Below are 25,878 nucleotides of genomic sequence, written 5' to 3' on the forward strand. Positions count from 1 at the left end.
GATGAAATTACATTGTTTTATACTTTAACTTTTTTACGACTATATCTATGTTTATTTTAGGCAAGTCGTGATTATCTGATAAGTCAAAATTGATCAAACACGATCAACTCACTGTCTGCCACTGGTCGCCTGATCCTTACTTTAAAAATTAAAAACTTATATTTAAGGAACAAAAAATGCTCCAAACCTTTTTTCTAAATTAACTTAATAAAAAAATGAAACGAAATATAGTCACTTTGCCATTACATACAAAACAGAACTATTTTAATAGCTGAAAGAGTAGTATGCACTGTTTTGGGAAGAAGGTGCTCTGTGACAGTAAATAATACTGATAATAGTCATTATTATAATTATTATTTTAATTTGTAGACTAAATAAATGAGTGCACTCAAGACAGTAAACTGTTTATCACAATGCATGCTTTATTTTGTAATAACCTTTTACAGTTTTGAAAATGTGTTTGTGTACTATTCATCATTAACATGTAGACTCATTTTGGCGATTTGTGATAAGCTTTTCACCCAGAGTTAGATGCATGCTGCACTATTAATGTTATTATTAAATAAGGCCTATTATTACATTGCATTTAGTTTGAGAGCAAAGGAATGACAACATAACCTGTACATTATTTGTTTTGTATTGCTTTTAACCTTTTTTTTTTTAATTCAGGCAATTTTATATTTTGAAAAATATTATTAAATAAAGCAAAGCCGTTTGAACAGCGCTCTTCACTTATTATTTTATTTTGGTACCATGGTCCGCACTTACAAAACAGTCTTCTTTTTAGCGTTTATTTTACATTAATAACCAATGGGATAAAACATAGGTGTGGTGTTTTAGCAGCTAATCTATTGGTGATTAATATAAAATAAAGCTAAAAACTCTGTTTTGTCAGTGTTGCATAGTCTCATATAGCCTACTACGAGAAATAAAGTTTAATAAATGCAATACAATGCATCCCGCACCTAAACAGATGGCCTGGTTGAATTTGGGGGCGGGGCCACAAATCCGTGAGTACAGTTTACAAACCGTGGGAACGGATTGCTAAAGCGTGCGCACGGATTATGAATTTGTGGGTATGGATTCAAAATCCGAGGGTACAGTTTACAAAATCTGAGCTCACGGATTGGAAATTCGTGGGTACGGTTTGTTAATCCGTGGGCACGACTTGTTAAACCATGGGAACAGTTTAAGAATTCGTGAGTACGGTTTATAAACTGAGGGAATGAATTGCAAAACCGTCCCCACGGATTAATTATTTTTCTTCTACAGGTGACGTAAGGGGCAACGTATAAATCCATGTAACATTGCTTTCTTTACTTGCGTGAAGTATACTTTTAATACCAGTAAAAAATATAGCAAACATGATTAAAGGCAATTAAACAGTCAGTAAAAATAAATGAATAAAAAATAAGAACAAATACACAAATTACAAGTATAGATAATTACAAGATAACAGTTACAAATAAAAGAAGGTCTAACAGTAGTATTCAAATGTAATAGTTAAGTGTAAAATAAAACTGCATAGTTTTCACTGTATGAATTAAATGTAGAATAATCTTTGTTAAAGTTGTGTTTTGTTGTTTGATTAACATAAGTGACATACAGTGGTGTGAAAAAAGTGTTGGCCGCCTTCCTGATTTTTTATTTTTATTTTTTTGCATGTTTGTCACACTTTAATGTTTCAGATCATCAAACAAATTTAAATATTAATCAAAGGAACCATGAATTCTGCTGGCTACCAAAAAATCCTGAAAGACAATGTCCGGCCATCTGTTCATGACCTCAAGCTGAAGCGAACTTGGGTTCTGCAGCAGGGCAATGATCCAGAACACACCAGCAAATCCACCTCTGAATGGCTGAAGAAAAACAAAATGAAGACTTTGGAGTGGCCTAGTCAAAGTCCTGACCTGAATCCTATCGAGATGCTGTGGCATGACCTTAAAATGGCGGTTCAAGCTCAAATAAGTGGGCCAAAATTCCCGCACAGCGCTATAACAGACTCATTGCAAGTTATCACAAACACTTAATTGTAGTTGTTGCTGCTAAGTGTGGCCCAACCATTTAAGTTTAGGGGGCAAACACTTTTTCACAAAGGGCCATGTGGGTTTGGAATTTGTTTTCCCTTCATAATAATAAAAAAAAAAAACTTCATTCAAAAACTGCATGTTGTGTTTACTTGTGTTATCTTTGATTAATATTTAAATTTGATGATCTGAAACATTAAAGTGTGACAAACATGCAAAAAAATAAAAAATCAGGAAGGGGGCCAACACTCTTTCAAACCACTGTATATATATATATATATATATATATATTTATTAGGGATGGCGAAAACTAAAAAATTTCTTGACCGACCACCGAGCCTCATTAGCCGGTTGAAACCGGTTAACCGATTAGTTTAAAATATGGTACGCTATTTGAAATAACAGCCATTTCGAGCCGCGCCTGCAATTTCGCAACTCTGTCGCATCTCTCTGCTGCTCTGCCTCCCGCACACACACACGCACACACTGCCACTCACGTCACTTTTTTAAAATCCCAGACAGCGCGAAACATGAGTCCCGCAAACGCGGCGCCGAAGAGCTTGTTGTATGTAATCGTAGGACAAATGGCTCCTTAGTTTCAAATGGTTTGGGTACAAGGTGATCGCTTTGAAAATAAAGGCGTTTGTCTAGGTTAGAAGCTCATTTGAAACATTGCCACGGCTCATTTAAGAAAATGACAGCTCCGAAGAGACGCCGCTTTAGTTGAGGTAACAGTGCTAACCATAATAAAGAAAGATGATGATCATCATCACCTTATCGGTTACCACTGAAATGTAGATGTAATGTATTTCCAAATCTAAGCCCATCTTATGCGGAATGTTGCCTAATAGACTGCAACATGATAAAACCAATGCATAAAACAGGCACCTTCAGAATGCGTAAAAGACGCACCGGCACTTTTTTTTTAACCGACTACCGACAACTTTGACCGGTTAACGTTGATACGGTCAACCACCGGTCAAACGGTCATCGGTTAACATCCCTAATATATATATATATATATATAAATATAATATATCTATGCTGTGTTCATGCCATGTCGTAATTACTGCAATTTTAAGATAACAACGTGATGTTGTACTTTGAGCTGTAGACTCAGAATTATGTATTTCCATGGTGATGCTATCAGTGCCTTAACATAGTGCCTACATGAATCAGGTTAGGTGGTCAGCGGTCACGGTAAATAAGTTGTAGCTCTCAAATTTTCTAAGTTTCTAAGTTGTAATTATGAGTTCTACAAGGACGTGAATGCTTTTTACAATTTGTAGTCTACAGTACACTGTAAAACCTAACAGTGGAATTCGTTAAATGAAATGAGTTAATTTAACTCAAAAATTTCTAAAAGTTATTTCAACTCAATACATTTTAGTGATGTAAACTCAAATGCGAATTAGGTTAAGCAGAACTCATTTTAAATAAGTTACTAGAAATTAATTTAATCTATTATTGCCATACACTCTATGTCTATGGCCGATCACAAAATATTTCAAATAAATATAAGCTTAATCCATGATTTCTAACATAGTTTTTCGAGAAGTCACGTTTGTATAATATAGTTCTAGATTATTAGATGTTTCATTACTAGATAAATAGCCTAACTAAATGGTAATATATTACTTTTAATAATAATTAAACAACCATAATAATAAACTGTAATAATAACGATAATATAATAAATACATACATCTATTTCATTTAGATTTAGATTTATAATTTTAAAATAATTACTTTTACTGGAGGCAAAATATTTTCCGGGTTTTTTCAAAAACCGCGCGCATTTTTTCAGTCAATCACGTCTGCTCATCCTCTCACTCATGTCATGGGATCACAGCAGGATGGATTGCGACGTATTCCTGGAAAATATCAGGCAAGTTAAGCTTTTCAAACTTCTTTATTGCTGTTTTAAGCACTTTCGAACGACTTGTGTTTGTCAACTTTATTGTGTATAACGTTGTCTAGCAAAGATCAAGCAGCTATGGCGTCATTACATCAAAGTTATCAACGGGAGGTGTTAAATATGCAGTGTTAAACACAACGGTTTGTCAGTGATAAATTAATAAATATGTTTTGTGGTTTCTCACAGTCGGACACAAACGAGTCCAGCAATTTTTATTTTTAAACTCGAGAGGCGGCTGAAAGACGAACTATCTTCCACATCTTTAACCGTCACTCGCGCCACAGCTCCGAAGCAAGGTAAAGCAAACACACATTCCCTATTTTCAAAAATGTTTAAACTTTTTGTTAATCGTTATTTATTATTTGCTTTGTCAGTTTCATCTAGAATATCCATGTGACGCTGACGTTTAACGTTACTATAACGTTACTCGCCCAAGCCCGGTGAGGAGCGTTTATACTCTGTTTTGTTAACATTAAGTTAGTTAACATTTTAGACTGTTATTTGCTCCTCATGATGTCTTATTTAAAATTCATACTAACAAATTGTCATGTTTTTTACATCAATCTTTTCAGAGCTAAGCCAGCTAGGGGTGGTGTGATGTCATTGGCAACAAGCTGCTGCAGTAAAAGCCTAAAATGAAGTAAGTAGAATTCACATTATATTTATATGATGGGCTTTAGGATATATACAAATTGATGGGCTTTAGTGTTTATTACGAAATTACAAGATGTAATTTGTCACGTTATAAAAAGTAAAGTTCTTCAGTTTTTATTGTTTGATGAATTGCTATTAATGCAATTGCAATTGTGTCCAGAATTACCAGCAACACAAATTCAATCTCTGCTCTTCTGAAGCAATACTGTAATTTTGTGTGAATATTAGATTTGAAATTTAGACCTAAACAATGATCAATGGTGAATACACAGCACAGATGAAAAATGGCAAACCTCAACTAGCATCCCACAAGAATAACATCATGACATCTAAGGACCAGTAATGTTTGTAGTGTGCTACCATTTTGATTCAGTCTGTATTGGCAGAGTGAATGACATCTTAAATTTCAGGTTGGCTGTCATTCTGACAGTCTTTTTTATTTTGTGTTGCTTCAGAAGAATACCAGTGAAGTCTTTTAAGTTGTGATTATAGTTATAGTTATATACTTAATTAATACAGATGAAAAAAATATATTTTATAGATCTAGGAACATTCCAGTTGCGTAGCTGTCTATGGAGGCTCAGAAAGTTCTCAGATATCATTAAAAATACCTTAAAGGGATAGTTCAAACAAAAATGTTTAACTCAAACCATTGCAGTCTGTCAGTCATATAATGGCAGTCAATAGTTACCAAATCTTTGAGGGAAAAAAAACATACACAGACAAAACCCAATTAAACCCTGCGGCCCGAGGTGATACATTGAGATCTTGAGACACAAAACTGTCTGTCTTGTTCAAGAAACTTAATAGTATTTACATCATTATTTACCTCTGATCCACCGGAACTCTCCCCTGTATGGAGCGTGTTCACAACAACCTGTGCATGGTGCGTCAGCGTGCTCTGGCGATTGTAGTCAGTGAAAAGTCAACACTCCCCGATGGGTTTGCACAAGAAAACGTAATCTTTTAGTTTTTAATCAATTGCCAGAATCAGGATAAGCACAAGTCATTATCATTTTGAGTAGCCACTATGCACTACGTAAACAATGAGTGATGTGTACGCATGACAGACCGCCGTGCATGCATCTACTATGGCAGATCACGTTGACGCATCACGCGCCGGCTGTTGTGAGGACAGTAGAACGTTGCGGTCGATCAAAGGTAAATAATATAAATACTGTTCAGTTTTTTGTACAGACCGATAGTTTTGTGTCTCAAACCTCAATGTATCGTCACAAGCCACAGGGTTTAAATTGGAATGCGGGCTTGGAACAACATTAGAGTAAGTAATTCTCATTTTTGGGTGAACTATCACTTTTTCTCTCTGTTCTGTAATAAAGAACCTTAGATTGTCAAATTAAATAGTAAATTAGTAAAATGAGTTTATGTAAATTAAATTAAATTAAATCTCTAAAACATTTAGCTGATATTCACATCTGAAAATCCTGCTGATAAACAACTCTGGAAGTTGTGATGTGAAAATTAAAGTACTACAGGTTTTTTGTTTTAAATTGTGTACATACCTTATTGAATAAACACTTTCCCGATCCTTCACACCTTTATTGTAATTTATGAAAATGTAAATATGTCTGATTTGTTTAGATATGATGATATTTGGTGACGTACACTAACAAAACTTTTACTGCATTTAGAAAACGGGAGCGTGATCAGGTGCAGATGGCAGCTGTCACCATCACTTTTAAGGAGGAAGAGGGAACATTATTCTTAAACCCAATGGAATGTCAGCAGAAACCACGTCAACTAGATGAGCCCCAGAGACAGATCATCATTGAAGACCTCATCACCTAGACGGCCATCAACGCAAGACCACGAGAACCAGATGAGTCCTCTCCAATCTGACTTTGTGGCAACATGGAACTTTTGCGTCTATGTTAATATTAGTCTGTTTCTTTCTTATTCTGAGGTTGCTGTAGCCACCAGGTCTAGTCTGTATCCAGATCAAATGGTCACTGCAGTAATGTAAAGTTGCTTTGACATAACTTGTATTGTAAAAAGCATTGTATAAATAATTTTGACTTGGATGTTTTGATTGTATCTAAAGATGATGTCTGCCAAGTTTTGGCTCAGTGTACAGGTTTTTTTTTGTTTTTTTTTTGCACTAATGTATTCCCTTATAGTATACATAAGATTAACAGTACTTTCTATACAAAATTGAAGGAAAACCTTTTTTTTTATATTTTATTTTAAAATTGATCCACTGTGTTTCATATCATTTATTGTTATTATTTTTAATATTATCAATTATAATTAGTATTTTAAAAAGGGATTTTGTTAAACATTTCCTTGTTTTTGCTGTCTTTGCTTATTTGGTGAAAAGTCTGATAAGATAGCGTAAATGTTATATTTTTAACTAAACAGATCACTTATTTTTATTTATGCTTTAAAACATTTGTTGTATTTCAATAAATACTTAAGAAAACCCACCTGTTCTGTCATTATTACCAGTGTTTTTGGTACGTCTTATGTAACTTTATTGCTTTGAGTTTGATGAACTTAAACCATCTAAGGCAATCGGTTTCCTCAAACCATTCAAGTAGCAAAAAGTTGATACGACTTAGTGGGATTTGTTACCTGAATTCAAACTGACTGAGTGGAATAAACTTACATTTTTAAAGTTGAGTTAACTCAAATAATTGCCTAAGCTAATGTTAAAAAGAATAAGTTAATTAAACTCAATGTATATGAGTTTATAGTACTCATATTTTTGGGTTTTACCAAACTTAAATGGTTTAAGGCAATCAGTTTCCTAAAACGGTTTGAGTTACCGTAACTTGTCGGGTTTTACAGTGTACAGTAATTACTAGGGCTGGGCGATAATTCGATAACGATAATTATCACGATATAGTTTTTTTTTTTTTTTTTTTTTTTTTTTTTCGATAAAATGATAATGACAGTTCGATAAGCGCTCGATAATGTTTATGCGCTATGCCTAACGCTGCGCATGCCTTTTGCAACCTGCACTTCTGGATGCCACACGCAGTATTTAGTTTACAGCCACAGGGCTCTACAGTGCGACCATTTCACTTGCATTTGCGACTAAAAATTAGTACGTGTGACTGTAAAAAAATATTTAGGAGCACCATGTGTGACTAACCCGATCAGCATATTTGTGTTTGCGCTCAGCGGAGCTTCAAAGGTTTCTACGTGTTTTTGCAACGTTGAGTAATGTACAGGGATTAAAGTTCTCCGTCGCTACGACGGATTTCCGTTACTTGCAACAAGTCTACAACGGATTTCTGTCAATTAGAAAAAATGAGGGGAAAATAAACGTATAGCGCATTGTTTTGTTGTTGTTGTGCTGGCACACCAAAAATCTTCCTGGGAACGGCTTCAGCTTCTCAGTGACAACATAGTGACGCCGCTGGAATCATTCACAGTCAAGTAATTAGTAGAGAACACAGAGCAGAACTTAAATTTCGGCGCGGGTATTAATACACATTGGAATGTATCATTTGCACGCGCTTTTGAGTCCTGCTTATTTAAAGTGAAAGAGAGACTCATTTGCGCGCTCTCTACTGCAGAAAAATGCTACAATGTATCATTTGTTGCCCTTGGTCCGATAAGGAAAGTGACAGATTTAAACAATTGTTAAGGGAGTAAGCAAATGTAATATTGACTTAATACAACAGTTGAATAACTAGAAGTTAATATTAAGTGACTTACGTTGTCTGACTATAACTCTACTGCCTGATTTTACTCTATTTTTTTCAATGAAACTATTTCCAAATAAAGTAACAGCTCAGCCGCTGCGCATCTCTAAAAGCAAAACAGCAGTGTCCGCCTCGAGTGAGAAGTAAACTGTCAGCCATTGTGTCGACGCTGGAGCAGAATGTTGCCTAAACGAGTGTGGAGTACAGTTGATGGGTGTAACAGCAAACACAGCAGTCATTTACTACTGAGACATCTGAGCCGCTGAGGACACAGTGGCTGAATTTTATTTTAAGAGAATGTGCCGCCTATCTACCTAAATAGGTTTATGTTTACGCGAATCATTTCTCACCATTATATGAGAAGTTGCTGCTGAAAAATGGATCTGTATGAACTATACGTATTCCTGCCTCATCTTCACCAGAAGAAGTGAGTGTAATTTCTTGTTCTACGAATCTTTGCTAATCATCTTTTTTAATAATGTGCTAAAGTTAGCGCATTTCACGATGAATTAAAGTGTAACTTACACTCTCAGAGAAGATGGTTATGTCGTTTTCTCTATGTAAATCCGTCTCAATATAATTCATAATCGCACGTTTATAATGAACGATGCATTAAGGTGATTGTCTAGTTACAAACTGTGTACGTTGTCGTAAAACTACATTAAGCTTAGCTTTGTAACGCTAGATGGTTTAAAACGGTGTCTGTTAATGATTATGAAGTCATGTACAATTATTTTAAATCGTTTTGGATCAGTTATAACTGCATTAAGAATGGTAACTTTAATGCAATGCCTGCAAAATAGTGTTTACAGCCTGCAACTGCATACGAGTAAAGACCATAACACTCACATTTATGTATTTCAATATTACAACGGGGTAAGTTATGTTAATCTCTCACTTATTTGCTCTTGTTCAGTCAGCTATACCTCAGTAAACACATCGTGTTCGTATCTCTCTCAGTACGCTATCCTGCCAGTACATACAAAGATATATCAAAGTGACATTAAGTTTACTAACCATTCAGAAACGCCTTGTTTAAGCCGTAATTGCCGAACTGTTTCGCGGGTGTCATCTTGTTCCGGGTCCAACTCCGGTTCAAACTGATATGGTTACACGTGTTTTCAAAGCCTCTCGCGATCATTATTTCCGCAAATAATACCCTCAACTGTTGTCTAGGCAACACCTCATGTGCGCTGTAATGACATGCCCCACAGAACTGAGGGGCGGGGTGAGCAGAGGTTCATATCTTTTAAAGGGGCAGGTACTGATATCGCTTGCTGAGAACAGAGACATTTTTTACCAGGTAAAATGAGTGTTTTTTTTTACTCTACCATTGAGAATTTTTAAAGTGCCCCTATTATGCCATTTTAAAGGTACTTAATATTGTTGTATTAGTCTCTTAAAACAGGTTTACATGTATGCAAGTTCAAAAAACACTTTAGTTTTCTCCAAAATTAGATTTAATTTTACCCCGTTTCTAAATGATTCGTAAACGACTCGTGTGAAGCAGGTCTCTCTAAACCCCTCCTTTCCGTGAGCCCTCACTGCTGTGATTGGTCAGATGGTGCAGTCCTTTTGGATTGGTCTACCGCTACAGCGCAAAAACGAAACGCCCATTGGCATAACTGAATGACAGCTGCGGAGACTTGTTAATGCATAGAAAAGATGGCCTCGATTTTACCCTATCAATTCGAGCCGGAGTCTGACGATGAAACAGTTGAAGTGGCACATCGACAAGAAACTGTTTTGCAAACACGACTGGAGCAGGACGTTTCTCAGTGGTTAGTGTCATATGTTAACTGTGGAAAGTGCTTGCAATTTGCTTTTGTAAGCAAACCGGGCACACCTCTACGCTGTGAACTTCAACACTGTACAATGCATAACACTGCGTTAAGCCATCGTTTATCATTATCATTACTTAAACTAATAAGGCAGACAGACAGTCAAGCTGCATCAATCACAATTTTTAAACTACATTGCACTTACAGCTGAACAACAGAACTACAGAAACGCAAGTTAGCCGGTTACCAAGACATGTGCGGGGTTGTTACACACCATAACGTACACAAAGACGTATTTTGAACGATCGCTAGAAAATACAATCATCAATTATTAATCATACTTACAGGTAGAAGTTCAGAGGAGCAAGCCGGTCCAAATAAACTGGGCACTGATCCATTTTTTAAAACCAAGCGTTTGGTGAATCTCGCGTTGTAACGTTACTCCCCAAGATTGGAAAAGCAGTCATCAGTAAAATGACGCGAACACAACACAAGATTGGCATTGGACTGCTGAGGTTATTGAAAAAAATAATGTTAACCACTCATTCTTGGTAGTTTCATCTTTCGGAAGGGCATATAAAACAAATTCACTCTCACAGCGCAGGACGCCTTCTTGACATGATGTAATCCACGTGAAAATGGTAGGCCTACTGTTTGTGGGCGGGCAAGTTGTTCGCGACATGGGCGGACATTACGCAAATGTGTAGCTCGTGACGTGTGGCCGTTACAGAAAAAGATTCGAATTGCTGACGACTCGTTTAGGCGAATGTGAGCCGACTCTTTTTTTTGATAGAGAAAAACTTCATTTATGGTGCACTGTCGGCGTCACAACTTTGCAGATAGTTTATGTTCACATACAGCTACATGACACTACATGAAATATCATATTTGAAAAGGCATAATAGGGGCACTTTAATCAAAGTATATTACAAACTTTTCATTAGGACCCTAAAGCATCATATTAACTTGTGGAAAATGGGCATCGGATGACCCCTTTAAAACGCAATATTTCTATATTCAAAAATGTATATTTAAAACATTTATTTCAACATGACTTTTATTTGCACTTATGCCAACTCTGAGCCTCATTAAATGTCTGAAATTGCACCTACAAGTAGAGGTCGACCAATATATCGTTCGGCCGATATATTCGACCGATATTTGCCATTTTTTAATATATCGGCATCGGTCCATATCCGTGTTTAGTAGCGCCGATTTAAAGTCAGGCACGTCTGCGGACAGCCCCGTGTTATTTGTGCAGTAAAACGCGCTGCTGTGAAGGACCCCAAGCCAAAACTCTTGTAAGATTCAATAACAGTTCTGAGAGATAAAATGTAAGGCTTAAATTCTGTCCCATGGCCATATATTTACTATATATTACTAGTAAACTAGGAAGTGTTACTTTCACTTAGTGAAAGAAAAGCATAGAACCCTTGGGAACTGGCATAATACTACGGCTGGTTAAATGTTTGCTTGCAGTTAAGTTGAAGGACTGTAGTCGAAAACGATCTGCAGCTTGCTTGCTATCATATTAGCCCCAGTGTTATAAGCTCTGTTTTATTTTTCCTATATTGGAGTCGGACAATTTCACTCTGTGCGTGGGGTGGAGAAGGCGGCGGCTCTCACAAACAATGCAGCTTTGCGATTACTCGCCTCGCTGGGAGACAGTGATGCACGGAGGGTGGTTATATCCACGGGTCTAGTAATAAAAAATGCATTCTAATTACTTGTGGGTGGGTTGCGCGTGGATGAGATAAATCAATAATGATGTAAACATTAACTACATTTTCTAAAATCTGGACCTGAGTTATGTGGTCAGGATCGTGGCGCCAGCTTCCTTTTAAATATATATTGATGATTGCACCTGATGTCAGCGCCTGCACCGTCCTCTCCGTCACCTCAGATACTGAGAGTTTATACATATGTGGTCACGTCCAGATGTCAGTAAATGTTTTTTTTTTTCAGCATGGATTTGGCTTAAAAGCACGAGTGATTAAGTCTATATAAGTGTGCAGCGATGTGCAGATCAGCTGTTAAAATGAACCATCCATTTATCATATCAGCATGCAAAACTAAGAATTAGAATAATTGTAATAGGAAGATCATGTGCGGTTAGATAAATCAGAGAACAAATATAGGTGCGGGTGGGTGGCAGGCAGATTACACTATTGCCTGATTTTGCTTTATTTTGTCGTCAAAAGTAAGAGTTTGCTGTCTTTTGTCGTCAAAAGTATTCTGAAACAAGTCACAACTGAGCCACTGTGCATCTCCATTTAAACACAGCGGTGTTTCGTTTATGAATGAACGTGCGTGTTCTGGCTTCGCCTATTTTAGCATTTTTGCTCCCCCTACTGGTCATTTTGTATTCTACCGCTTGAATTTATGTTATTCAGTTTCCGGGTTCAGAAGAATAGCGTGCGCAGCACAGGGTAGCGCATTTTTATGTTGTTGCATCATTCCATCGTATTTACAGCACTTAACGAGGCACTGCCTGTAAGTAAAGTTTGATTATCATTGATTTATGGTATTCTGCATGTTTAGCAGGTACTACATGTGGAAATAGATGTTTTCATAATACGTGATTGTGAAATACGTAGTTCTGTTTATATTATATCTTTGAACTGCTTAAGCTCTTATAAGCATTTATCTCGCAGTACATTTATACTGTATAAACATTTTTCATGTAACAGTTTATTTATACAATCGTTTGTTTTATTTTACAGTTTTACACATTTTACTCAGTAAATCATCTGAACTACAGCTTCCGGGTGTCAAGTCCGTTTATTGAGTAGAAGTGTTTAGCTTGCTGGATATGAAGCCAGTACAGTAAAAAGGCAAGCTTCTTACAAGAGCTGTTTATCACGGAAGCAGAAAATCACTGCGCTTGTTGTCCACGGCATAGAGGCTAACACGACAACTGCAGTCATGGAAGATGACAAAAGTCAGTCAGCTCCATCCCGGCGCTCTGTGTCTTCCAGCAAGTCCACGTTTAGTCTGGCAGCAACTAAAGCAAGAGCGAAGGCAGAAGCTGCTCAGGCAAGAGCCTCATTTGCAAAGAGAGAAATGGAAATTAAAATAGAGAAAGCTCGCCTTGAAGCAACTTTAGACGTAATCGAGAAGGAGAGAGAGGCGGAAGCTGCAATGGCAGAAGCAGAGGTCATGGAAGCTGCTGTCTCAGATCTAGAAATGAAAAAGTCACATTGTAGTTCATCTATCCACCTTCCACAGCAAAGTCCTAGGCAACGTACCGAAGAGTATGTAAAACAACACAGTGAACCCAACGACACTGTACCTACCAAAGAGAATTCAAAGTCTGAATTAGCCCAAAATCTAGAGGATGATAGAGGGAAAAAGCCTTCTTCACCGGTCTATCACGTTCTGTCCTCTTGGAAGGCTAGTCATTACAGTGGCAGCGAAAAAGGAGATCAGTCTAAACCTCCTTTTCCCCAGTCTTCACAGGGCTTCACACGCCATTCTAAGAGTCAAGCTGCTCCCGTCCCTCATGCTGGACGAAAAATAAATCATCCTACTCATCACTGTGGTCATGATGTGGCCACACTCGACTTGGCTAAGTTCTTAGCACGAAACCAGCTTGTGACATCAGGGCTTAACAAATTTGATGACCATCCCGAAAACTATCTTGCTTGGAAGTCATCATTTCTCAATGCCATCAGAAACCTTGATCTTACAGCAGGTGAAGAATTTGATTTGTTGATTAGGTGGTTGGGACGAGAGTCGGCAGATCATGCCCGTCGCATTAAATCTGTCAATGTAAGGAATTTACTTGCTGGTCTCGAATTGATCTGGGAGAGGCTCGATATGACCTACGGATCTCCAGAAGCTATTGAAAAGGCTCTCTTCATGAAAATAGAGACTTTTCCAAAGATATCAGCTAAAGATCACCATAAGCTCCGAGAACTAGGAGATCTGCTTTCAGAGATAGAAGCAGCTAAGAGTGGGGGTGATCTACCTGGGCTCACTTATCTAGATACAGCCAGAGGTGTTAATCCAATTGTGCAAAAGTTGCCCTTTGGATTACAAGAAAAGTGGATGATGCAGGGTTCTCATTACAAGTACACATATGAGGTTCCGTTTCCGCCATTCTCCTTCTTTGTTGAGTTTGTGTGTGCAGAAGCTAGAGCACGCAATGATCCGAGCTTTAACCTTTCTTCGCTCTCCATAACCCCTGGTGGAAAGGACAGGTATAGTGAAAGCCACATCCATGTTCATAAACCTGTCTCAGTCCATAAAATTGATGTGATGCCCTTCTCTAAGTTTTCTCATGTCAAGAGTCTTCAGAGAGGAAACGATGAGATCGATAAGCAATGTCCAATACATCGTAAACCCCATCCTCTCAAGAAATGCAGAGGCTTCAGAGAAAAGCCACTAGAGGAACGGATACGGATTCTAAAGGAGCTGTCTATTTGTTTTAGATGCTGCTCATCGAACAAACACATCGCTAAGAATTGTGATTTGTTAATCAAATGCTCTGAGTGTGAGAGTGACAGACACCTGGCTGCTCTCCACCCAGGCCCACCACCATGGCATTCTGATTCTACACCGCCTTTACTGGATGGCGGGGAGCAAGAAGAGACATGTGTTGGAGATGTGTCATCAAAATGCACCAAGGTTTGTGGCAAAGGGTTTAGTGAGAAGTCATGCTCTAAAATATGCCTTGTGAATGTTTATCCTGCTGGAAGCCCTGACCGAAGCAAGCGGATTTATGCCATCATTGACGAGCAGAGCAACAGATCTCTGGCGAGGTCAGAATTTTTTGACATGTTCAATGTGCAAGGGACCTGTGCACATTGAAGACATGTGCTGGAGTTGTTGAAGCAACTGGAAGAAGAGCTCATGGGTTCATCATTGAGTCTGCAGATGGTGAGATCAGTTTTCCTCTTCCTACTCTTATCGAATGCAATAATATGCCAGACAACAGAGACAAAATACCAACCGCTGTTGCCGCCCTGCATCACAGCCATTTAAAAGTAATAGCAGACAAGATACCACCCATAGATCCAAATGCTGAAATACTGCTCCTTCTGGGAAGAGACATAATAAGGGCGCATAAAGTTCGCAGACAACTCAACGGTCCTCATGATGCGCCATATGCACAAAAATTGGACCTTGGTTGGGTCATCGTCGGAGATGTGTGCCTCGGGAAGTGTCACAAGCCCTCTCCGGTGAATTGCATGAGAACACACATCTTAGAGAATGGCAGACCAAGCTACTTCAGTCCATGCAATAATCACATCAATGAGAGAACCCAGTTCCAAAAACCAGTAGGTTTATCCAGCTACAGGATTGACTCAGTCTTTCAGCAGACCAAGGATGACAATAAATTTGCACCTTCAGTGGAGGACGAATTATTCCTAGACATAATGGAAAAGGAATTCTCCAAGGATTCAAGTAACAGCTGGGTAGCACCACTACCATTTTGTGAGCCAAGGAGACGCTTGCCTAACAACAGAGAGTATGCTGTAAGACGTTTCATGTCTCTCCGTCGCAACCTTGACCGAAGGCCAAAGTTGAGAGATGATTTCACAGAATTCATGCAGAGAATACTCAACAACAACCATGCCGAGTTAGCACCTTCTTTACGGGATGGCCAGGAGTGTTGGTACCTCCCATCATTTGGCGTGTACCATCCCAAGAAGCCAGAGCAAATACGAGTTGTATTTGACTCTAGTGCAAAGTTTGATGGTATATCTCTGAATGACGTGCTGCTGTCTGGGCCTGACCTTAATAACAGCCTGTTAGGGGTGCTCTTAAGATTTCGAAAGAATCCTGTTGCCATCACCGCCAACATACAGCAGATGTTCCACTGCTTCTTGGTTCGGGAGGATTGTCGTGATGTTTTGCGTTTTTTGTGGCATTGCGACAACAATCTGACTAAGGAGGTTGTGGACTACAGGATGCGAGTTCACGTATTTGGCAACAAACCTTCGCCAGCAGTGGCCATTTATGGAATACGTCGAGCTGCCAGAGAAGAAGAAAAGGAGTATGGCAGTGATGTGAGGAAATTCATCGAACAAGATTTTTATGTCGATGATGCTTTAAGGTAATTTCCTACAGAGGAGGAGGCAATTGACGTACTCAAAAGGGCACAAGAGGCACTTCAAACTCAAACCTCAGACTCCATAAAATTGCTGCAAACAGAGCCAAGGTAATGGATGCCTTTCCAAATGAAGACTTGGCCAAGGACATCAAATACCTTGACCTCTCCACGGATGACTTACCTGATCAGAGAAGCTTGGGGGTACAATGGAATCTAATGTCAGACACGTTCACCTTTCAGGTGCCTAACACTGATAAGCCATACACTCGAAGAGGAGTGCTCTCAACAGTCAATAGCTTATTCGATCCCCTTGGATTCCTGGCACCGATTACAAATCAGGGGCATCTACTCTTGAGAGAACTCTCGTTGGAGACACAAGAGTGGGACACCCCACTACCTGAGAACAGACATGAAGAATGGACACGGTGGTGTGATTCACTGCAAGACTTGAGAAGTCTGAACATTCCACGAATGTATGTGTCCATTCCTCTTTCTGTGGCCAAACATACTGAAATATGTGTCTTCTCAGATGCCTCCATGAAAGCCATCTCCGCTGTAGCATACTTGAGAGCCTCTGATCAGGAAGGCAACACAGAGGTTAACTTTATTCTTGGCAAAACAAGGTTGGCTCCAAAGCCTAATCTCTCTGTACCTAGGCTAGAATTATGTGCTGCAGTCCTAGCAGTCAAAATGTCCGAACTCATTACAGAGGAGATTAATCTGAAACCAGACAGAATAAGGCTCTACACAGATAGTAAAGTAGTGTTGGGCTACATTTATAATGAGTCCAGACGGTTTCATGTTTATGTGAGCAACGGTGCATCGCATCAGACAAACTACTCAGCCCGAACAATGGAGTTATGTTTCTTCAGAGCAAAATCCTACTGATCATGGCTCTCGTTCTGTCCCATCCGCCAAGCTTGAGGCCACAACCTGGCTCAAAGAACCTTCATTTCTGCACTATCCATCAGAGCAGCCTTTTGATAGCCCACACTCATACAACCTTGTTGACCCAGAGGAAGATGTCGAAATTCGCTCAGAGATTCATGTCTTCTCTACCCACATCAAAGTGGATCAGTTGGGTAACAAAAGATTTGAGCAATTCTCAAACTGGACAACAATTGTCAGAGCTGTGGCTCGACTGCATCATATTGCCCATTGTTTCACTAAACCAAGTGATGCTAGTCAGTGCACTGGTTGGAATTTGTGCTCAAAGGGCCTATCTGTAAGTGATCTTCTGAAAGCTGAGGAAATAATTATTAAGAGTGTACAGCATGAAGTGTACCAGGAGGAGCTGAAATGCATCATTTCCTCAGGTGAGGTTCCCTTACATAGTCCACTTTTAAAGCTGAATCCAATCATCGACAGCAATGGGTTGCTAAGAGTTGGCGGACACATCAAACAAGCAGAGCTAGGAGATAAAGAATCAAATCCCCTCATCATCCCGGCTCACCATCACATTACTGTCCTACTGGTCAGACACTTTCACGAATGTGTACAGCATCAGGGCAGACATCTGACTGAGGGCAGCATAAGGTCTAATGGCTTTTGGATAATTGGGGCTAAGCGATGCATTAACAGTATCATCCAGAAATGTGTCACCTGCCGTAAACTAAGAGGCAAGATGGAGGAACAACAGATGGCCAACCTGCCAGTTGAAAGACTGCAGATGGATCCACCCTTTTCCTATGTTGGCTTAGATGTGTTTGGGCCATGGGAGGTGATCACACGCCACACAAGGGGTGGCCAAGCCAATAGCAAGAGGTGGGCAGTGTTGTTCACTTGTATGAGTTCCAGAGGAGTTCATATTGAAGTGATTGAGACAATGACTTCAAGTCTCATTAATGCTCTCAGAAGATTCTTTTCTATTAGAGGTCCGGCCAAGCAGCTGCGCTCCGACTGCGGGACGAATTTTGTTGGTGCCTCTAGAGAGCTTAAAATGAGTGAGAATGAACAAACAGCAGTGAGAGAGTACCTCCTTGAGCAAAGATGTTCCTGGGTCTTTAATCCACCACACTCTTCTCATATGGGTGGCTCCTGGGAACGTATGATTGGCATGACGAGACGAATCCTGGATTCAATGCTCCTAAAAGACAGGTACACACAGCTTACCCATGAAGTCTTAGTGACATTCATGTCTGAGGTGACAGCCATCATTAATGCACGGCCTCTAATCCCAGTCTCCACAGATCCCGAATTCCCTTTCGTCCTAACACCATCTATGCTTCTGACACAAAAAACTGGTAATCTCCCTACTCCGCCAGATTTCAGCAAGACGGACATGCTCCAGTGCCAGTGGAAACGGGTTCAAGCCCTAGCAGAAACATTCTGGAACAGGTGGAGGAAGGAGTATCTTGGAACACTTCAGAGCCGTCGTAAGTGGTTCCACAAGTGTCCAAACATCAAAGGAGGTGACATTGTTCTGATCAAAGACAAACAAGTCAAACGGAATGAGTGGCCGATGGGGATAATTGTGAAGGCTGTTCCCAGTACAGATGGTCTAGTGAGGAAAGTGGAGGTGAAAATTGCTCAGCACGGGATAACAAAAATCTATCATAGACCCATATCCGAAGTAGTATACCTGCTTTCCTCAGACCAGATGTAATCTAGTAACTGTAAGAGTTAATGGTATCTTTAGGATACCAGACGGGGAGTGTTCTGGCTTCGCCTATTTTAGCATTTTTGCTCCCCCTACTGGTCAATTTGTATTCTACCACTTGAATTTATGTTATTCAGTTTCCGGGTTCAGAAGAATAGCGTGCGCAGCACAGGGTAGCGCATTTTTATGTTGTTGCATCATTCAATCGTATTTACAGCACTTAACGAGGCACTGCCTGTAAGTAAAGTTTGATTATCATTGATTTATGGTATTCTGCATGTTTAGCAGGTACTACATGTGGAAATAGATGTTTTCATAATACGTGATTGTGAAATACGTAGTTCTGTTTATATTATAATATCTTTGAACTGCTTAAGCTCTTATAAGCATTTATCTCGCAGTACATTTATACTGTATAAACATTTTTCATGTAACAGTTTATTTATACAATCGTTTGTTTTATTTTACAGTTTTACACATTTTACTCAGTAAATCATCTGAACTACAACTTCCGGGTGTCAAGTCCGTTTATTGAGTAGAAGTGTTTAGCTTGCTGGATATAAAGCCAGTACAGTGCGTTTTTTAAACGAATCTAGTGAAATGATTCAATTTCCCATTCATAAAGACCGTCATTTGCTTTATTCAGAAATGAATCAGCTGCTTGAACAAATCAAATGAATATGATTCAGTAATTAAATCAGTGTCTTGCCGCCATCTGCTGGCAGGTCCTCTCAGTTATATAAATCATTAAAAATTTCTGTACTCAATTTTATATTTAAAACATTAAAGTTTAACATTAATCTCAGCTCTTAAACTTTTATGTAAATGATTAACAGTTTTTATATTATCTGTTTTATATATTCAATACGGTCACACTTTATATTAGGTGGCCTTAATTATTATGTACTTAAAGTACAGTGTACTCAATGTGGTCATATTGCATTGCAAAACACTTTTGCTTCTATTAAGGTGGGATATGGGTAAGGTTAGGGACAGGTTTGGTGGTATGGGTAGGTTTCAGGGTGGGTTAGGGTGTAAGGGTTGGTTCAACAGTGGTAATTACAGAAATTAATTACAAATGCAATTACATATAGGTTTTTAAAAATATATAAATACAATGTAAAAACATGTATGTACACAATAAGTACACTGTACCAAATTATTAATTTAAATGTAAGTACATAGTTGTTAAGGCCACCTAATGTAAAGTGGGACCTTTAATACTTGGTCAGTTTGATTTGTTTGGTTAAATCTTTTATAATAATACTGTGCAGTGCACAAAATCAAGATCCGAAAGATGGTTCATTGTGTTTAAGTTTAGAAATGATGTGCATCCTCTTATTATTAGTGTGACATTTTAGCATGCAAACTTCAAGATATTGGCCCTAAAAATCGGCCAAAAAAATCGGCAGCACATATCGGCCATCGTCTGACCCTGACCTCTAAACATCGGCATCGGCTATAGAAAAACCCATATCGGTCGACCTCTACCTACAAGCCACCTCTGTAGTACAAATGATTTTTTATTAATACTAATTTTATATGATTGGTAATTTATTTGTCTTATTCTGCTATTAATAATATTGTTTTAAAATAAATATAATAAATAAATTTTTATTTGACAGATAATGACATTTTAATAAATTAAAAATGCCATTATACAAAGGTAAAAAGAAAATGCAACTGTAAATCACTTTAAGGAGTCAATTATCACCTCATATTAGGAAGGCTAATTTTTTATCAGAATTTTTTATTCTGATAAATTTGTTTTTCTTTCATTCATGAGTAAAAATCTGCCTTTTTGACATTTATCGTGATAATTATCGATATCGACTGATATGGCAAAACACATTAATGCTTGTCATGACATTCTAAAAATAATATTTTAAAATCATACACAATTTCTGTCCTGCTCTGTTCAGTAGGTTTTGCCTCTAAAAGTTTATGGTACATTATAATATAATGACATTTAACTTTAACTTATTTCACTCATATTGATTATTTTTCCACATTTAGGTAAAAAGTGACATCGGCGATGTCACCATACTAATAAACAATGCTGGCATTGTCAGTGGTAAACGGTTTATGGACACTCCTGATGCACTTGTTGAGAAGACACTCAGAGTTAATGCATTGTCCCACTTTTGGGTAGGCTCTCTCTATGAACATTTTCTGAATATCTTATCTTGTTTTTTTTAATCTGCTGTTCTGTATAAGTGCTCATTTTTGTTTATGCCTCTGTTTTAGACATATAAAGCATTTCTGCCTGCAATGACAAACAAGAACCATGGACATCTGGTCAGTGTTGCTAGTTCTGCGGGCTTAATAGGTGTAAATGGACTGGCAGGTAATCAGGTGTCCTTCTATCTTTTACACAACAACACTCTCACTAGATGAGCTTTTTAAACAGTAACAAATAGTGGTCGACCGATATTGTGTTTTTTTTTTTTTTTTTTTTTTTGCCAGTTGATAATGATTCCGATATCTTAGAGAGCAGGGTAGGGATGAACTATATATATATATATATATATATATATATATATATATATATTAGGGATGCACCGAAATGAAATTCTTGGCCGAAGCCGAATAATAATGAAATGCTTGGCCGAAGGCCGAATACCGAACGCGGTGTTTCGCATTTTTTTCCATTTATTTTGCCAATTTTTTCACCATTACAATAATTAAATAGTAAAAATTAGCTTTTTACTATTTTGCATTGCTTTTCAGAGAAATAAAATAACAAAAATACAATTTCAAAATATTTGTTTAACACTGAACTAGTTTTTAATATTAATATTTTTACTAGAAATTAATATTAAAGTTTCAAAGAATAAATCAATTTAACCAATTTAATTAATTTAACCAATTGTTATCAATCAAATATTATATTACTTAAATAACATATACATATATTTTACTGCCTTTGTTTAAATTGTTTACATTTTTATAACACATTATCTTGTGGATCCATCAGTTCACATTTACAACTCTATGCGTTTCTCTTCCAGCAGGAGGCGCTGTCAGAATAATATTACACAAAGCAGCGCAGCAAATGACTTTGAAACGTGCAACGCTCATATTTATTCAATGGATAGCCTTTTGAAGTTTCATCGCAATTCTTGTCTTTCAGTCCCCACATTTAAGACCACCTGAAATCATAATTAAGACTTTCTTAGCCCCTAAATAAAACTGCAGTCATCAATGAAAATTAAGAGCTTTATTTAAGTCTTTCAAAAAACAAACCTTACACAAAATACGTATACGTTTCTTTTTATTTTTTTCCCACCATGTTCAGGGCACAAGAAAAATATTAAGGGGACTAAATTAATATCAGCATATAAAGTATAATCGCCTCTTATGGTCTCTGAGAGAATGCACGTCAGATGCTGAAAGCACTGTCAGTTTTCACTTTCACTTTCACATATAGCGCAGTTTTCACGTTGCTTGTGTGATATCCATTGGCTCACCTCCATGGTTTAAAACATAAATATTTATAAAAAAATACAGTATATAGAAAGGACAAATCTTTAAAATATTGTGACGTAACATCAACGTAAAGCCATTGTTTTTCACTCACTGAAAGCTACATCTGTCTCTTTCTCTGCTCTCATCACTGGCTGCCCGCACGACTGCAGACACACCCCTCTTGAAACTTCGGCATTACATGTTTTGCAAATCGCTATCCGTGGGTCTTTCTCGGATATACTGATATACGTCCACACCGCATATGTGTTGCTTCAGACAAGCACGTGCAGGCTGCGGTTTCTGTTTGCGTCAACATACTGTTTCGGCCGTGTTGTTTCGGTGATAAAAGTCTTTCGGCCGAACACCGAAAATGCCCTTTTGGGCCATTTTCGGCCGAACATTTTCGGTGGCCGAATATTCGGTGCATCCCTAATACATATATGAGTCTATATATATAATTTTTTTTTTTATTATTATTATCATTTATCATTATTTTCATTTATTTATATTAATTTTTGAGAAATTTGACAAATTGAAATGAATTATATTAAAAATAAATGTGTAAAATAAACATACTTCTACTTTAAATGACAACCTCCTAATTCTATAATTCTATTACAGTATTTTTTTGCAAATACAGAAATATTTTAAAATATAAACAAAAAGAAAGTAAACACTGTAATCAGCAGGGCACTCAAAGGTAAAACTCTTATTTACATACAATAAAAATATGACAGTGGGCATAAATGCATAAAGCGCAGCATAATTTGAAAACACAAGTTTAAAGTTTGTCAATCGCACGTCTTCACAGTGAAGGTGAGCTCTCCTCCTGCCCGCATTCAATTTACACAGACCGACCGTCACAGAGCACACACGATCATGCAGGATACAAATGCATACTTCACAAGATTTTACAGCTAGATTTGACTAAGTCTGCAAGGTCTGTGGAATTAAATGTTTATTAGACATTTGTTTAAATTATGTAAATGCATATTTGCTGAATACTGACGGTACTGACAAACATGTTTGGCAGACATAAGTTTCACAGCAGACATGGATGAACACTCTAATATACAACTTGTAGATTAAATTTTCTGAGTGTTTAAAGGTTCTATTTGTGAGTAATATCTCCTGATTTCATGTTGTGTTTGATCCTTTCATGTTTGTGTTAAATAAAAGTGTAGACTTTAACAGGAAACCATCATCTGAGATGTTTCAGTGGCAGCTTCACTACAAATGTTTTATATTTTGCCCATTGTTTACCACACAGATTATTGTGCAAGCAAGTTTGCTGCCGTGGGTTTTGCTGAGTCTGTGGCCCTTGAGCTGATAGCTGCAGGAAAGGAAGGAATCAAAACCACAATCGTCTGCCCATACTTCATCAACACAGGCATGTTTGATGGCTGTGGGACAAAGTAAGTTAACAAACACTTCATACTGAAACCACATTTTTCTTTGAAGCAGCACTAGGGTTGTGACGATAGTATATAATGTATGATAGTATATAATGATAGTATATAATGAGCTGTCACTTTAATTCAGAGAGTTCAGCACAAATGCATTTTTAAATAGCTAAGGAAATGTAAGCATTGTAATTAGTAACTTACAATGTTCTATGAAATTGTTATATACAAATTAAGTCATATTAAAAACATTTAGCCTTATGCAAGTGTTGGTTCACTTTCCGTTAATGAAACTAAGTAAGCAAATAATTAAATAAATAGACAATAATATTGTGTATTGGCGATCTCACAGGCTGACGATAGGACGTAAATTGTCCACCTAAATGGTGCTGCTTAGTGTTGGGTGATATGCTCAATTTACATATCAATACCTAAATGTTCTCAAACTTAAATTTCGAAAAAAGTGTGGACATTCACAGTAAATAACAGAAGTTGCCCCAGGAGGACTACAAATCTAAACAATTAACAGTCATAGTACAACCCTTTGTAAGTATATTTGGAGAAATGTGTCAAGTCGATTGAAAAAAAAAAAACTAGTATGTGCCTCTTAACCCTTAGCATGGTCCTTTGCTGTCAGTACATGCCCAGTGACGTTGCCTAGGGGCTTAATCTACTTCCTGTTTTGACCCTCCAAATGTATGAATAGCTTAAAAACATTCACAGGATTCCCCTTTTTTGTTTTTCTGGTGCCGGTTGGAAATTAGAATTGCATTTGTAGCATATTTCTTTGTATTTGTTGTAACACCTTGTTGCAAAATGTAACAAGTATAAGACCAAAAGAGGCTTTATGGCTATGGATTTTCTTCCTGAACTGGGCATAGAAATGTATGTAAAATACACTTCATAATCCTCTTTTAAGGATCCCTAAACCTAACCCAATCACACAGTAAATTGTGGTTGTTGCCACATCAATTACAACATGTGCCTTGTTTGCAGGTGGCCCCGACTGCTGCCCATATTGGAGCCAGACTATGTTGCTAAGAAGATTGTCAGTGCCATTCTAACGGATCAAGTTTATGTTTTACTTCCAAGGTCCTTATACTTTTTAATGGCTTTAAAAGGGTAAGTTAAGTTTCATATGCTTATCTCAAACTTCTTCGGGTATAAAATGGCATCTCCTGTTTGGAATGTTTCATTTATCTGTAAAATGTTTTTATCTGTAAAAAATATTTCACATTTTAAATATTTTTATAGTGCATCATATCTTTCTAACGTACCCCCTTTTAGGGCTGCATGCTTTGATGAAATGTAATTGCGATAATGCGTTTTAAAAAAATAACATTGTTTATATTTTTTTGTTTTTTTTTGTTTTTTGCATATGAATACGGGTTTCTATATTTTCTGGCATCAGTGGGATGACCTGTGTAAATTGTGTAATTTGTCGGGGGGGGGTATATGTGTCATTGTCATCCAGCCGGAAAACTGGATTGACGCTTATTGAGAATGCACAGAATTACTATTTCATTCAGGTCATAATTCAATCTTAGATGTTGCTCACCCATTTTGTTTACTTCATAGAAAATAAACAAATCACAGATATGACGTAAAACTATTTATTAATTCAACATTGTGGATGTGTGAAACACACCTCAAACAAATGAGATGAAGCTCTTTTAATTATTGGAAAATTAGTTTCCATATCAAGTAGAGGAAAAAATTATGGAATCAGCTTGTAATTTGTATTTCTGAAATAAATATCTAAATATATCTAAAATGCTAATTAGCCAGCAGTTAAAAGAGAGTGCTTACAGACCTTAACGAGCTGTTGAACTTGGTTAATTGTAAAGAAACATGTCTCCCAATAGGGCTGTACGATAGATCGTTTCAGCATCGTCATCGCGATCTACGCATGCGCGATAGTCACATCGTGGCAGTCACGATGCAGGGCAAAAAAATTTTGTGTGTCTGATTTAAAAATGTACTTTCTATATTTCTAAACTTTCTATTCACGGATCTATATTTGTCTAAAATAAAGTAATTAACTCATATTTAAGGGTTCTTTAAAAACTACAATGCCCACGTTGCTTCACCTACTTCATGCATGCAGTCTCTGCGTGCGCATGGCGAAATGAGCGCGGGACGGGAGAAAAGCGCCGAAATGGAAGATTTGGTCGCAAAAAGAAACGCAACGTCGGTCATATGGAAGTATTTTGGATACAAAAAGGATGCTGCTGACCAAAAACAGATGCTTTGTCGGGAGTGCCTGGCAGATGTTGCCACAACTCGCGGAAACACTACG

At 37.7% G+C, this 25,878-nt stretch overlaps 1 protein-coding gene and 1 long non-coding RNA gene across 2 annotated transcripts in view; both read left to right on the forward strand.

The window, feature by feature from the left end:
* Positions 1–24,705, forward strand: part of sdr16c5a (short chain dehydrogenase/reductase family 16C, member 5a) — a 26,764-nt gene extending 2,059 nt beyond the window's left edge. The window contains exons 3-6 of the mRNA XM_073849630.1: positions 20,725–20,856; positions 20,956–21,055; positions 23,447–23,591; positions 24,576–24,705. Of these exons, the coding sequence (XP_073705731.1) occupies positions 20,725–20,856; positions 20,956–21,055; positions 23,447–23,591; positions 24,576–24,705 (507 nt within the window). The remainder of the gene's footprint in view (positions 1–20,724; positions 20,857–20,955; positions 21,056–23,446; positions 23,592–24,575) is intronic.
* Positions 3,191–6,902, forward strand: LOC141345029 (uncharacterized). Its single transcript, XR_012356900.1, has 4 exons — positions 3,191–4,241; positions 4,320–4,385; positions 4,518–4,585; positions 6,252–6,902. It is a non-coding gene; the product is annotated as an uncharacterized lncRNA (long non-coding RNA).
* Positions 24,706–25,878: the final 1,173 nt, after the last annotated feature.

This window comes from Garra rufa, chromosome 10 (assembly GCF_049309525.1).
Source record: "Garra rufa chromosome 10, GarRuf1.0, whole genome shotgun sequence".
NCBI lineage: Eukaryota > Metazoa > Chordata > Actinopteri > Cypriniformes > Cyprinidae > Garra > Garra rufa.